This window comes from Sycon ciliatum, chromosome 4 (genome assembly GCF_964019385.1).
Source record: "Sycon ciliatum chromosome 4, ocSycCili1.1, whole genome shotgun sequence".
In the NCBI taxonomy this organism is placed as follows: Eukaryota; Metazoa; Porifera; class Calcarea; order Leucosolenida; family Sycettidae; genus Sycon; species Sycon ciliatum.
Window position 1 is genome coordinate 21,765,156 of NC_088646.1, and position 15,506 is coordinate 21,780,661.

A 15,506-nucleotide genomic window follows, 5' to 3' on the forward strand; every position below is an offset into this window, starting at 1 on the left:
CTCTTTTCTCGGTACGCTTTTGACTACAGGGAGTAGCAATTGTACAGCCCCCTGCTTGAGACTGAGCTGCATATACGGTACGGTACTATAAGATTCAAATTACTTCGAGAAAAAGTCATTTCGCATTGCTAAACCTCACAAGTTTTCTTTTTCGAAATAGATTTTCGCGAAACATCACCACCACCAAAAGTGCGAATTTTCGCATTGCTAAACGTCCTTAATAACGTAAACCAACAAGAAAACCAAACCAATACATGCAATATAAGGCCTAAACAAAAAATAGGCTTGTTTCCGGTCGGCAACCCCTCAAAAAGGAGACTCGGTCGGCCGGAATGAAACTTTTTTTGGATACTTTTTTTGGTTCCTCAATCATTGTGGTATTGATGGACAAGAGCACCTACACATGTACATGTACATTGTACATATATCATGGCAAGGATCAATGTCAAAGTTGACTGACTCACTGTTCTTGTACAGCATGGGGTGTATTCCTGTTTTCGTACATTCTGAGAAATCAAGCAAACAGTTCGAGTCCTTCCAGCTCTGTTATTCTAGCTCGTATCGACCCCGGAGGTTTTCGAGCAGACAGCTGAGAATCTCTGCTACCTTGTAGGTGTTTCGATTGTGGCATTCGGTTGAGATTTGACTGAGTTATGACTCGTTGAGTGCACTTGCACACATGGCATTGCCACCGTTTGTATACATTTGGGACCAAAAAAAAGTTTCAGAATTTGGGAAAAAGTGGCCCGGTCGGGCGACCGGAAACAAGGCCATTATTTGTTTTGGCCTAATAGGAAACATACTTTTTCGAGGAAGCACCCTCAGTAGCTGCATCCTACATAAAGAAGCAAAGCAAGAGACACAAAGCAACAAACATGAACATGACAAAATGTGTAGAAATACCAGTAAGAGGACATGCGCAAATGAGACCTATGACACACGGAAAAAGCCTGGCAAGCCTAATGCTACAGGAAGCAGACATTGGCGCCAACGAGTACGACCAATCTCCACCGCATATTCAAGGAGCCATGTAGCCTTGTCAGGGTTCAACATAGTACGCTGTAGTCGGTACCCAAGTAGATAATAATACAAAATGACCTCAGTACGCTGCACAGAGGTTTCAACAAACAATACGCACCCGCTTCTCTGCCTTCTTCCGCTTTGCACGCTCTGCAGTCTTGCGGATGTTGGTAATGAGCTTGGCGTGCTTAGCTGGAACGTACCTGGCCACGTCAGGATAGCTAGATATGAACAACACCGCACAAGAAACATGTCATCTTACTTTGTGTGCGGAAGCTACACAAAGATGTCCATCATTGTTCAGCACTAGGTGCACTGTACAATGTACTTGAAGCACAGTGCTGCTCAGTGACATCCAATCCCGTGAGTCAAGTTGGCGCCCTGGCCTGCACCAGCTCACATCCCAGTGCTTGCAGGTCTAGGGCTGCACAGCGCCCAGTGACTCGCTTGATCGGATTTCACTGAGCAGCACCGTACACGTGCTGCACACTCCAGCAGAGAGGTATGGACTCTTGCATTGATACCTCTACCACTACAAATATCCGAGATGCTTCACTTTCACATGATATGAGTTGTGTAGAATTTTATAGGAAGCACTAGTGAAGTCCCAAACCAATGGATTGCCACCGGCTATTGTCCGTGCAGACAAGACAAAACAACACTTTACGCACGCACGCACACACACACACACACACACACACACACACACACACACACACACACACACACACACACACACACACACACACACACACACACACACACACACACACACACACACACACACACACACACACACACACACACACACATGTGTACAGAAAGTCAAGCAAAAGGACACTAACCCAAACTTGCGTGTCAGCCGCTCGAAGACGATCTTCGCCTTCATGCGGAAGTGGCTCTGGCTCTCCGAGCTCCAACCCAGCAGCGTTGTGATCTAAGCAAACAAACAACACAGGTGCATGACAAGGTTAGGCAACAACGCATGGACAGCATACCAGATACAGTAAAACCTGGTGTAAGCGACCTCTGGGTTTAGCGACCACCTGCTCTTAACGACCGTCTTTCCATGCACCGACAGTTCTACGCAGACACTGTGGGACCTGGTTCTAAAGACCACCTGGCTTTAACGACCGCTTTTGCTTGCACCGTGGGGTGGTCGCTTAAACCAGGTTTTACTGTATTTAGCTGTTGCTATACTACCACACAAGTGACGATGATTGCTGTTTGCCTATGGCCTACAGTCCATTTCAAAACTATAGACGCGTACCTAGGCAAAAACCGTTATGCCAGCATCTATACCACATAAAATCTGTGATCACTTTGTGCATAAATTTTTCAAAATTGGGCGTCTGTTATCCAATCGTTTAGAAACTATAATGAGAGTAATTGTGGAGCGGTCCTGAGCAATATTCCGAAAACTATTCTCAAAAAGTCCCAGCCAAATTTGAAATATTCCAAAAACCCTACGCGTCTATAGTTTTGAAATGGACTGTAGCTAGGTTCTTTGCCTTCATCTAAGTTATACACCGTAGCGCTCCTTGCCCCTTAAAATATACTACTCCATTGCAACGCAGGTCACACCTCCAGTCCATTGGTGTTCGGCTACAACAGTTCTACCACCCGCAGCAGTACATGGTGAGAACACCTATCAGTCTGTAGAGGAGAGGAGCAATCAAGGAAAACCCTGCGAACTACTACATGTGACGTTACAGTGAGAACCCATTTAACTGTACACACTTGCTCTCCACAGTGATATCCGGGCGGGTAATGGAATCGGATACTCTTCAGTAGCCCAAAAGCTGTTTACCTTGCAGTCAATGCAGCTTATGCGAAATCGCTCCAACATATTTTCCCACTGGTTTGGCAGGAATAGGATAAAAGATTAGCAGATGGGCCAGATCTGACCGTATCCCCAACCAGCAATTGCAAAAAACACCCCTTGGGAATGAGTGCAACTTACCAGTGTCTGAAGATGTTCCCTGAGCTGGTCCCGCTCCACAACACCAATCAACACCTAAACACAAACACACACACAAACACACATACACACACACAACACACATCAATACTGTGTAAAATACCCCACAGCATTTAGTGAGAACATTTAAAAAACCAAGCAAACAACGAGGTAAGGAGAGGATAGGTAGGAAAAAGAGAGGCATTGCTCATAGATCAGTGTGCACAAAGGGGAGACGAACAATTGTATTACACACAGCGACAAGGTTGCCATACGAAATTTGTTGATACAGCTGTACTGGATTCATACCTTGACCAGGATAAGAGTGGACTTGACTACTTCACGATGGCGACTCATCAGCAGTGTTGGCAACAAATCAAGTAGCCGCTCCAAAAGGCCACTTTCAACGTGGTCTGAAAGCAAAGAAGAACAAGGACAGGCCCAGATCACACGAGTTGAAACGTGGAAACAATGAAAATCGTCATGGTATGGCAAGAGCTGGAAATTTTTTAGAAGATACAAGGCATGCAAGTATACCACACGGGCGAGTTCCAGTCATAGAACTTCGACACGCATGTTGCCGCTCGGCGGCAAACACTTACGGCGAAACTGCACGACCAGCTTGGAAATGGCATTGACCGTAGCACTCGTCATGTGCGGCGAACCTGCCAGGCCTCCGCTCATCATGACCAGAAAGTCTTCCGTGCTGTCTGCAACCATAGAACAAGAGGTTTGACAGTGACAGTTCACGGTCAGTAAGGACAGAAGCAAAGGAAATAAACTGTACACATTATGACTGCAACAAATTGAATAAGACAATATGAATACTAGAGTGACTTCAATGGAACATTAACACAGCAAAAGGTAAGACTGGAAACCGGGGAGAGCGACATGCATTATAGACGTATAGCCATGCAAACTCCCAATCATGAGCAAGTGTAGCACACCAGCCCATCACAATGTGCTTTGCACAAACAAGGTGGCCAGATTCCTGCCCCGCACTTGCAGAAAGCAGCTAACACACTATACATCATGGTCAGCAAGACCCTCACCTTCTAGCGATTTATTCGTGACGCGCTGCACCGCTTTAGCCATTTCGTTGAGAACGCTGTGACCGAGCAACCTGGTCTTTTCGTTAACCTCCTTAGTGGACAGAATGACCTCGGGCAGCAGGGCTGTTAGGAACTGCTCTCCGCCCGTCGTCACCTTTCCAGCAACGTGGCGGATGCACTTGAGACGCGGCTATACACACACACACACACACACACACGTGCGCGCGCACACACACACAAAGAGTACAGAGCCTTGTAGCAAGCACACAACAGCAGAGAATTCCAAAGTACCAGCGCATAATTCCATTCACCTGTGCGTGTGACGGAAAACTAGTACAGGGACCGAATGGAGAAAGATGGATAAACACGTAGTGGCAATACAAACTAAGATGTTACTTCGAAGTACAATTTTGGCGCTACCATTTGACATCTGCCCCGAGAGCGTGTCCCTGTTGTCATCCTGGTAAATCGGTGGCAAGCCTCTATGCATCACTGTTGTCAACACAGGCCATAGGTAGTCAGGCGCGTACGCAGGGTCACCTCTAGGGGGGTTTCCATCCGAATCGCAAACAGTGACTCGTTTTAATTAATTAACCCTTTCTAAAGAGCCCTAGCCTAGGAATTTTTCAAAATTATGCATTTTTTCGTGTTCTTTGGATCATAACGTCAGTTCTACTCACTCAATCAATCTTCATTATCTTTAGTCCGTGAGCCAAAACTCAAAATCACAAGTGCCGTTGCACTCTCGGATGGACAAATCGCCGCTTACAGTGTTGGTCAAGGACATCACAAAGGATACGTTTTCGCTTGTTGGACGTTCCAGAACCGATCCAGAGACCTTCGCGAGGGCTTCTTTTCTCGACCAAATTCCACCGTGAGAACAAATATTTTTACGCGAGTGGTGAGGTGTGCGTCGTATGAGCAAGCGCAAAACACGAGTTCGCGTGGAGTGAGGAAAAATAATTTATTTTTTAGAAGATGACGACGTTGACGACAATATCGACTTGGGATATTGTGATCACTTTATTGAAGTTTATTCCTTTCGTGTACATTGATGTTGTTTTGACAACAATGGAAGAAGAGGAAGACGTTTCTAGTGGCAGCGAGGTGCTGGATGAGGCAGCTGACGGCAACGAAGTGGCAAATGACAGCCCAGCGGAGTAATATTGCTGGAATTTTGTGTCTGTGTCACAGCGCCCAATTTAGTAAAAACGAGACTTAGGCTTCCTGGAAGTGGAAAGGTACCAGGGCCAGGGAGGGAATGAGGTCGACCATGATAGCCAGGATCTAAGACACAGTACAGTCATGTACATGTCCAGCGCTATAATGCTAGCTGTAGAGTGCAGCGACGGTGCGAAAAAATGCCCCAAACTGGGCCAAAGGCCCAAACGCGCGTACTGCTAGCATGCTCCAGCGATTTCGTTTTTCTTGATCGCAGAGTTTCGATTTTTTGCTGCGTACGACTCGTACTCTTGAAAATATCACAAGTGAAGCCCCTAGGCCCTGCAAGTGTGAGCAAGTCAGCGTGACGAAAAGTCTCAAATTCTCCATACTCGAGTCGCGCTGTGTGCTTTCGAAATTGCGAGATCGTGGCTCAACTTACGAACGATGTATCTCAAGAGACATTGCTCGCAGCGCATCGCAAATTGTTTCAACCGACAGCTGAGAGTTTTGTATTCGACCTGGATATTTGGATTGTTGGATTTGAGCAAGATTTGACTGAGTTACGATCTGTTGAAGTTTTGCATTCTTGCCAGATCGATTGTGCGCCCTACCAAAATATGCCCAAAAACGTTGCTCGTTTGGAACATTTGGGGGGTTTCCGGGCAACGGGAAACCCCCCTGCGTACGCGCCTGGGTATTCGGGCAAGCCTACATAGACACACCTTGCTGAGGATATTTTTTCAGCTCGCTGATGCGCCATGAGTGTTGAGCGTGGACCTTCGCTCGTGGCATAGGTTCTGCCCTTTCCCGTCTCAATCTACTCTCCAAAAACGGTAGCACCTCAAGTCCATCATTCACAGGCTGATCGCTATTGAGGCTTCAGGCTAGTCTTCCTGTGAATACATGTACATAATTATTGTCCTGCAAGACCGAATGGTGATAGAGCTTACCCGCTTAGCACCAGCTGACGTGACTGCCTGCGAATCTACAAGAAGACGCTGAATTGTTTCAACATTTGTGTTGATGAACTCCTCGCCACACTCGGCACACATCACCTCCAGTAACTGGAACGCCTTCTTCTGCATTGCTGCACTGAGAGCATTCTGCAGGCAAGCAAAACACAAACATACATGTACAAACATAACCATGATGTGTTTATAAAATATAAATGCCCCCCCCCCCCCCACCATATGCACATACCATGTACCATGTACCATGCACACACACACGCACCCACTTACTTACACACAGGTGTGTGAGCATGCTACAATGCATACAGATACACAGCCACACTACAGGGCATACCTCACATTCCGCAACAGTCCAGGATTACAGGCAACCCCCCTCCTGTAGTATATACTTTCCATACACATACCTGTAGGTGCGGCATTCCCACTTGGAAGAAAACGGAGATGACGTTGGGTGGTGCATGCGCTGCCAATGCGATGGCCAGATCCATAAGGGCTTGTCTGAGAAAGGAACACGCAGAAGACACACACCACAATAGCCATCGGTTAGCACAGCACAATACACAGTACCAGGAGTCCGGCCTCGTCACCTCGTCAATCATGCAGAGCCGCATTCACTGCGCCCTCAGTGTTTCTAGCGCTACGATCATGTAGCCCCATGCGGCTACATGATCGTAGGGCTAGACACACTGAGGGTGCTAGAAACCTGTAGGATGCGTACTGTATGGCAAGTACTGGTACTAGTATCCCACCTAGGTCATCATGTACAGATACTGCGTGATGAAACATTTGGCCATACAAGGCATTGCATAAATGTAACTAGGTTACATTACAATCATTGTACTATAGTACAGTAGTGGCCAATGACATATGGACTCTCGTACGCCGGGCACGGTGCCCCGATTTCTCTGTGCAACAGTCGCACATGGCCACTAGGTTGCACACTGAGGGAATGCATTCAGCTGTGTCAGAATTCTGCAAGTGCTGTGATGGCTACGACTTACTTCACCCGTCCAGGCTGCTCCTCTTGGCTCAGTTTCTTGCAAATATTATCACCAAACGTTTTCAGAAGCTGCATATTGAACAACACACGGGAATGGTAAAGACAACACATGAGCTGGAAAGGGGCAATACTAGGGAAAGACGAGTGTGGCCAAGACGGGTACCGTGAACGCATAGGCACATGAACATGAGGCGCAATTCACAAGACGATGTTTGCTCCACTGCAGTCTGGTTACAAGAGCCTAGTCTGGGACAGTCAGAGCTTAGAACATACATGTACTGCAATTATAGTACCTATACGTTATATTCCCAACAGCGGCAGAGACAGAACACAGGCACACTCGTACCTGAGGAGGGGCTACGGACGAGTATGCACGGATACAGTCCAGCACAGCTTGGCGGTACGTCTCATTGCGAGGTGCAGCCGCTTCGTTTTCTGCCATGCCCCGAGTCGCCAGGCCAAACAGGATTGGTATGAAGTTTTTCGCCATATCGGCCACCTCTGCCTTCACCTCATCTGGACATCACACAAGTTGCAGGATAAGAAAAAGAACACAGTACGGCAAAGAATGAATGGACAAATTCACAATTGACTTAGTAGAACATTATAATACATGTACATGTACAGTTCCTGGGCCCGGAGAACATTTTCTATAGATGCCCATATATGCACACACCCATTCACACATACACAGAAATTGTAAAGTTGGGCTGTAGCATGCTTACAGGATAGTGCATTCAGTTGAGCTGTAGCATGCGTACAGGATAGTGCATTAAGTTCAGCTGTAGCATGCTTACAGGATAGTGCATTCAGTTCAGCAATGTAGGGTCGTTTCACTATCTTTGCAGTTCAACCTTTCATACCAAATCTTACAGACTGTAAAGTACTGTTGATATGACCTCCCTGACAATTTTCTGTCAGTGAAGCGACTTTCCAATTACTGTCCCTGGTGTAACACCAGCTGGGAAGCGACACGGTGTGTGTGTGTGTGTGTGTGTGTGTGTGTGTGTGCGTGTGCATGTGTGTGTGCGTGTGCATGTGTGTGTGTGTGTGTGTGTGTGTGTGTGTGTGTGCGTGTGTGTGTGTGTGTGTGTTTGTGTGTATTGGTGAATCAACTGTACTTCACAGTACACAAAGGACAAAACAGCTCTGTCCGCAGGCGGAGTGCACACGCAGAAAGCTCACCCGTCTTACTCGCCGTGTCAACAACATGCCTCAACGCCGTGCAGATATTGGGCACCAGGTCATCCTGCTGCTGCAGAGCCTTGCCCAGAATGCGTGCGATCGAACGGAAAGACTACATGCAACAACACCCAGACAGAGCAGATAACACCAGATACAACACAATGCAGATGCAGCCAGATGCAACATGGTAAGCGGAGGTTGGCCAAAACTGGAGAAAGTAGATATGGTGTAGGGACGGGGAAGTAAACAGCACTGGTTCAACTCATATTGTATTGTGGCTTGGACTACCATCAGTTGACCCTGCACTGTATGTTGTGATTAACATTGGTTTCGAGTAGAGCATAGCATTTTGTTACTAGCTGACAACCAGGTGGGGAAACGAGAGAGCTTGGAAGCTCAGGGCCCTACGCTATGCTTTTTTGCCTTGATGACCTAGACAAAAAAAAGCATAGGGATGTTATAAATTCTTTAAAAAAATCCTCTTTTTTTTAGACATAACCTGGGATTCGAACCCGCACTATCGCGCGCCCTGCATGCATCCCCCGATACACTTCGCATACATACTAATTCTTCCAAGTTGTTTCACATTGTGATCTTGCATTTGACAGCCCTATTTGAATATGCATTGTGGCCAGCCGTCTTTGATGGCACGGTACGGTAGGGATAGGTACGGGACAGGTACGATCGAGGGTAATGCGACACCGTCTCCCGTACCGTACCGTACCATCAAACACAGCTGGCCACATACAGCTGCCCGCAATATTCAAATAGGGCTTTCAAACGCAAGATAATAACGTGAAGCAACTTGGAAGAATGGGTATGAATGCGAAGTGTATGGGGGAATGCATGTAGGGCGATAGTTCGGGTTCGAATCCCAGGATATGCCTGAAAAAAAAATAGGACAATTGAAAATTTATAACATCCTATGCTTTTTTGCCGTCAGATACGGATAGCGCCAGGCGTGACACAAACACACAAACAAACAAATACCAAACGAGAGAGCTTGGAAGCTCAGGGCCCTACGCTAACTAGTTATGCTTTGTTACTTAGCTCATCGTGCATGTTGTGGGAACTGATGGAAATGTTTCCTGGAACGGCGCTGACTCTGCCGAGCACGCGCGTTCTGGAGTCGACGGGATCTCTCTGCCGACGTTTCCTGTGACCGGCGCTGACTCGCCCGTTCACGCCTATTTTGGAGACGACGGGATGTCTCTTCCAAAGTATGTTTTTACTGACGCATCCTATCACCTATTCGGCAACTAACATCCATTCTAATTTCATTTCCTCCTCGTCTCCCTATTTCTTTCCAGAAAGTCTCTCTATACATCAGGGAGTCGTACTGTATTGGCAGCTACCCTAACGGGTCACGCCGCGCTCACCACCCAAGCATGGGTATGATGAGGGACAGTGGCAACAGAAACAAAAAAACAGCAAGCAGGGAGAGAAAGCAAGAGAAAGACGGCGATAGTAGTACATCTGGTGTGCGACGTATAGAAAAGAGAGATGACAAGAGATGCGCACAAAATAGGAAACAATAATTATTTTTGCAGTTCCGAAACAATCAACCAGGTGATGGAGTGTGGGCACCCGAAGTCCCACCTGGACTCCACTGGAAGAACATCCCACGCAGGGATATCAGCGATAGGCCAAGCGTTGAAAAACAGCCATGAGGACACATCGTCTAGAAGTCCACCGCGCTCGAACTGAAATTGCAGGTTCAAACAATTTCCCACGCGGCGTCAGGCAGCGTAACTCTTCTCCCTGCATCACCATCCATCTCCAGCAACCGTCTCCACTCACAGCTCATGCCTCTGCCACCACTGTACTCCTCCGAGCTTTGCAGTTTGAAACCATTCGGGGGTCAGCTACACCACCGCGAATGGAGAGACGAGGACGACAACGGCCGTGACTGAAAAGACACTGCCTTGGCGACCGCGTCGCGGAACCCTCGCCCCAGCAAATTCAGAAATACGCCAGGGGCAACTCTGGTGGACCCAGAGCCACCCCCTTGGCAAGACTAGTAAGAGGAACGACTGAAAACTCAGATTAAACGGAGCTACGAAAAGTGCAACCGTCCCCTTAAAGCACAGTTGCAACACACAGGGAGTCGTATACATGTACATGTACATAATATTGTGGCCAGCTGTTTGTAGCCAGCTGTGTTTGATGGTACGGTACGGTACGGGACAGATACGGGAGCCAGCAAATGGCCAGCTGTGCGATACGGTACGGGACAGATACGGGATAGCGCCAGGCGTGACACAAACAAACAAACAAACAAACACCAAATTAAAGCTGTGTGGACCCTGGCTAGCGCCAGACGTTACTGAAGTAACGTCTTCTGCATAGCTACGGGAATTAAAGCTGTGTGGACCCTGGCTAGCGCCAGACGTTACTGAAGTAACGTCTTCTGCATAGCTACGGGAATAACTACCATGGCTATCACTCTGTGGGATCAGGCCACACAGCCAATGCCCAATCTGCCTTCAAATGAGCCTCACACTCCAACGTAGAGTAGAGCGCAATGCATGACACCAGTGCCATGCAATGTTTTCCAGCACTATGGCAAATGTGAAACCAGTATGTGCTGTTCCACACAGACCGTATCCACAATCATATCGATGACACTCGATACTAGTATAAATTGCAGTGGTGAAACGAATATACCGAATGTTCGAATATTCGTTCGGTTTGACACATTCGAACGAATATTTCTCATGGCGAATATTCGTTAACCCGGTATGCAGAATCAACCGGGCGACTTCAAACTTTCGTAACTTCGTGAATACTTGACCGAATCACTTCATTGAAAGATCTATCGGCATTAGCAAACTCTCAGCTGTTGTTTAGAAGCCACCCGAACGCAATCCGAGGTCCTGGAGGGGAGGTATGGCGCTCAAACGAAAATCACGTCTCAAGCTCAAGCTGTTTTTTGAGCCTGTGAAAGGCACTTCAGCTGGGGATTTTTGTGAAAAATGACCTAGAAATGATGGAGAAATATATGCCTTCGTTCGTCATGCCTAATAATAGTGACAATATCCAATAAAATGACTGAGAGGAGGGCATGTGATGTCATCCGTGTTAACGAAAGAATATTCGTTTGTTCGTTCGTTAAGCCGAAGAATATTCGGCTACTGGGTTTTGATATTCGTTTCACCACTAATAAATTGGCTACACACCTGCCATCACATGTCAGTAAAACAGGGCACATGAAATGGCGAAGTACAAAAACCAGACCATAAAACCACACGCTGCTCTCGATACTCACCGTTTTCAGATCGGTGGCATTAGTGCAGAAACCAGGCAACAAGTCCCAGATCTACAAGGAAAAGAAGCAAATCATGGAAAGAGAACAACTTGACATGCAAGTAGAGCTGCAAAAATATTCGGAATTTGCCGCGAGAGTCATAGTATAGCGATAACACTGCATCATTACCTGCCGCGAAACAAGACCTCATGTGCAAAAACTAGCCAACAGGTTTTGGATCAAGAACTGGGACCAAAGAGTGTTATTCATGATGAGCAGAAAATGCAGTACTGTAAAAGCAGAAATTTTCGGTGGTGTTATATTTTCGGTATTAAACTTCGGTGCCAACAATTTTTACCGAAAATAAAACGCACCGAAATTTTCGGTACAACCAATACTGTATACATGTAGTACCAAGAGTACATAACCCCCCAGAGTGTGCAACGCCGATCCAGCTCTGCATAGGGTCTTGGTCGAGCGGAATCGGATCTTCTGATGTCATGCGTACACTCCACACCAGCGCAAGGCCGGTCTCGAGGCAGGGCACCATTGTTTTTGATCCAAGAGTACCCGCGACTCCCCGGGTTCCCCTCAGATGTGTACGGTATTATGACGCAAAGATCCGATTCCGCTCGACCAAGACCCTATGCAGAGCTGGATCAGGCGTTGCACACTCTGGGGGGTTATGTACTCTTGGTAGTACTAGTACACTTACACCTGGAAAACGGGTTTTACCGAAAATTTCCCTCCACCGAACCGCCGATTTTGGAGAATACCGAAAATATTACACCATCGAAAATTTCTGCTTTTACAGTAATCAGATGGGGGTACTGCTATCCATGTGGAAGTTGATGTCTTTAAGATTAAAGCACTGGCCAGAATACGATGTGCAGCTAGTATGCACATGCACTGTCATACAGCAGCGCCATAGTCTATACCATACCTGAGACTGCAATGTAATGTAAAGAGATGCCTCCAAGGGCTTGCTGTCTTCGGTCAGCTTCGTTGCTGAACATCACAGAGTAGGAATATGAATATGAACATCAACATCAACACCTTCACCAGCAGCAGCAGCAGCGCCGGCAGGAGCTACATGTATATACTTGTAACTATAAGCAGCAAGAAAGCAACAATGGTAGAACAGTTGTAAACTTGTATCCGCCGTGTTTCCCCTGCTTCTTCATGTCAATACATTAACATGCGAGCTGTTAGAACAAACAGAACAGATAATAGTTTTGTTCCGGATCTTGGGGTCTCGGAATAACGGGGTTTCACAGTATTGCAATACAAACCCTAACAGTAGATCCAGTGCAGGAATGCAGAAAGTCCAAAAAAGAGAGAAGAGATGCCTTGACTAAACCCAGTGCATAGTCCACTGAGGGAGACATCTCATAGAGCTTACCCGTTGCACGCAACCTAGCTGCCAGTGGCAGGAAATAGCTGGTGAAGTACTCCAGCTCAGTGTTCATGATGGCTGTCTTGAAAACAGGCAACAACCAGGCGCGAGGGAATTCCACCATGACTCTGTAGAATAGCGTAAGCAAACATATAGGCTATCATCTTGAAGAGCAGCACGATGAAGAAAATGCCAATAGGCTGTGTAGTGTGTACAACACAAGCTTAATGTCATATGCTCAGTGCCACCAGAAAACATTACCAGCATGGTAGAGCCAAGTCCAAAAGCGGGGAACATCTTGTGTGCCATGTGGATGACAATACAGAAGTCATGTTTTCCAGAATACATGCACCTGTTGCTTCCTTTGACAGGGAGACACCAGCAAATGCACAGTCAGTGCTGGTATGCACAAAGGAGAGAAAAACCGATCCGGGGGTGAGGTGCTGCGTCACAATAGAGGTTTTTCATGGGTACAGAAAGTGACCATTGGTGAACAGGTGGTTGAACCTATAGATCATGGACATCACAGAAAACTGTACTATGTACAGTAACAGTAGGTGTGGTGTACCCGTGTACATCGTACATATTTGCACTCTCATGTTTCTTATTGTGCTACTGCATCTCCTTGCATGGACGTGCGTACAACCTTACAGCATACTACTCATACTATGCATGCATGTGTGTACTCCGTGCCCATAATCGACAGTGCATGTCTCTTGTTGCTGGTCAGTCTTTCCTTGGTAGTTTCCTGACGAGTCGTCCTCTCTCAGTCCTTCGTTGCATTATTCTATTTCAATATAACTAATCATCACATAGACTTGATGATACCACATGGCGCAGTGAACTTGTTTTAGTAGCAGTTTCCATTAGTCTTTCTCAGTCCTGGGTCTTGCTAGTACCTCTGGCGTTTCGTCTCTCAAATATAGTGAAATAATTATTTGAAATTTCCGTTTCGGCATGGCGGAATCAGACACACCAGTACTCAGCCCTGACATTGCTGCCCTCACCCAGCTCATGAGACAGCAGATGGAGACCGCCGCCACCCGCGAGCACCACCTGACACAGCTCGTGGAGCGAACTTTGAGGAGCATTTCTCAACCTCCACCACCGCAACGTCCACCCCCAGCCCCACCGGCACGAGATCATGTACCTGCGGCGAGACCAGTTTCGGTCGATCGCCCTATGTTACTTGCCTCTGCCTCTCTCGCAGAGTTTGCCGCATGGGAAGGTCTTTGGCGGGACTACGCCCGGTGCCAGCACCTGGATTCCCAGGACAATGCCACCAGAGTGGCAACGGTTCGTCAGTGCCTGGACGAGGACCTCCGGAGATTTCTTCGTGAGGGCACAATTCCTCTGGCTGACAACCACGACGACGACGATCTCATCAAGGCTGTACAGGCATACATTCGCGGCCAGCGTAACCCTCTGCTGGACCGGATCGCCTTCTATGCCCGCCAACAGCAGCATGGAGAGTCCTTCGATCAGTACCTGACTACCCTCAGGGAGATCCACAATTGCTGCGATTTCAGCGAAGCTGCACTCTGCAATTTCTGTTCAAGCCGAGTATGCCGCCAATGCCAGCAGGGACAGCGTACCAGGTACGACGAGACCATGCGTGATCGCCTGGTTACTGGCATTCTCGACACGGAGACACGCCATAAGCTCCTTGCCACTACCGATCTAACGTTGGAGAAAGTCATTAAATTGTGTCGAGCGGAGGAGGCAGCCTCTCGGACGAGCAGCAGTATCCCCGGCACTAGCTCCGTCAATGCTGCTCGGAAAACAAATTATCAGCGGTCAAAACACGGCAATAACCCGCGACAGCAACAGGCGTCCGCCACGCCATCGCAATGTCCGAATTGTGGTCGCACTCCCCATGCCAGCAAGTCGCAGTGTCCTGCACATGGCAAAAAGTGTAGCGGCTGCAAGATTATTGGACATTTCCAAGCGGTGTGCAGAAAATCCCGCAAACCGGCTGACCAGTCCTCGCAGCGCACGCTGGGACGACTACAGCTCCGCCGCGCTCAGTGTGATGCATCTCCTACGGTGCCAGTCGACACGCAATTGTGCACTGAAGCTGACGCTACCTCCCTGGAATGGATCCCCGATACGGGAAGTGACATTGACGCTATTGGCGTCGATCAGTTAGCGCATCTCGGTGGTTTTGTGGAGAATCTGGCCACAGACCATGATAATGTGCATGCTGCCAATGGTGAACGTCTCGTTTCAGCTGGCAAGATCTCTGCCACCCTCACCATTGGCTCGCTCAAGCATGATAGCACCATCCATGTGTACCGTGGACTGCGTGAACCCCTGTTGTCACGCCAATCGCTATACGCCTTAGGCCTCTTACCAGACGGCTGGCCCAAGCAAGTTGCGCGTGTTTGTACCAGCAGCACACCACCTCCAACGGCTCCCGTTGTGACGACCGGTCTCGTGAACAGACCTGACCCTAGCAAGCTGGCGCAGATCCGTGCTGACCTACTGCGAGAGTTCGCAGACGTCTTCGAC

General features: G+C 47.8%; 1 protein-coding gene across 1 annotated transcript in view; it reads right to left on the bottom strand.

Moving 5' to 3' along the window:
- LOC135815022 (RRP12-like protein) overlaps nt 1-15,506 on the bottom strand; it is a 36,964-nt gene that overhangs the window by 4,411 nt on the left and 17,047 nt on the right. Inside the window, exons 18-32 of the mRNA XM_065328242.1 lie at nt 13,002-13,123; nt 12,543-12,607; nt 11,621-11,671; nt 8,353-8,464; nt 7,514-7,683; nt 7,169-7,236; nt 6,572-6,665; nt 6,147-6,299; nt 4,033-4,222; nt 3,583-3,690; nt 3,290-3,393; nt 2,984-3,037; nt 1,866-1,957; nt 1,139-1,241; nt 804-835 (exon numbers count right to left, since the gene is read on the bottom strand). Coding sequence (XP_065184314.1) covers nt 804-835; nt 1,139-1,241; nt 1,866-1,957; nt 2,984-3,037; nt 3,290-3,393; nt 3,583-3,690; nt 4,033-4,222; nt 6,147-6,299; nt 6,572-6,665; nt 7,169-7,236; nt 7,514-7,683; nt 8,353-8,464; nt 11,621-11,671; nt 12,543-12,607; nt 13,002-13,123 — 1,518 coding nt within the window. The remainder of the gene's footprint in view (nt 1-803; nt 836-1,138; nt 1,242-1,865; nt 1,958-2,983; nt 3,038-3,289; nt 3,394-3,582; nt 3,691-4,032; nt 4,223-6,146; nt 6,300-6,571; nt 6,666-7,168; nt 7,237-7,513; nt 7,684-8,352; nt 8,465-11,620; nt 11,672-12,542; nt 12,608-13,001; nt 13,124-15,506) is intronic.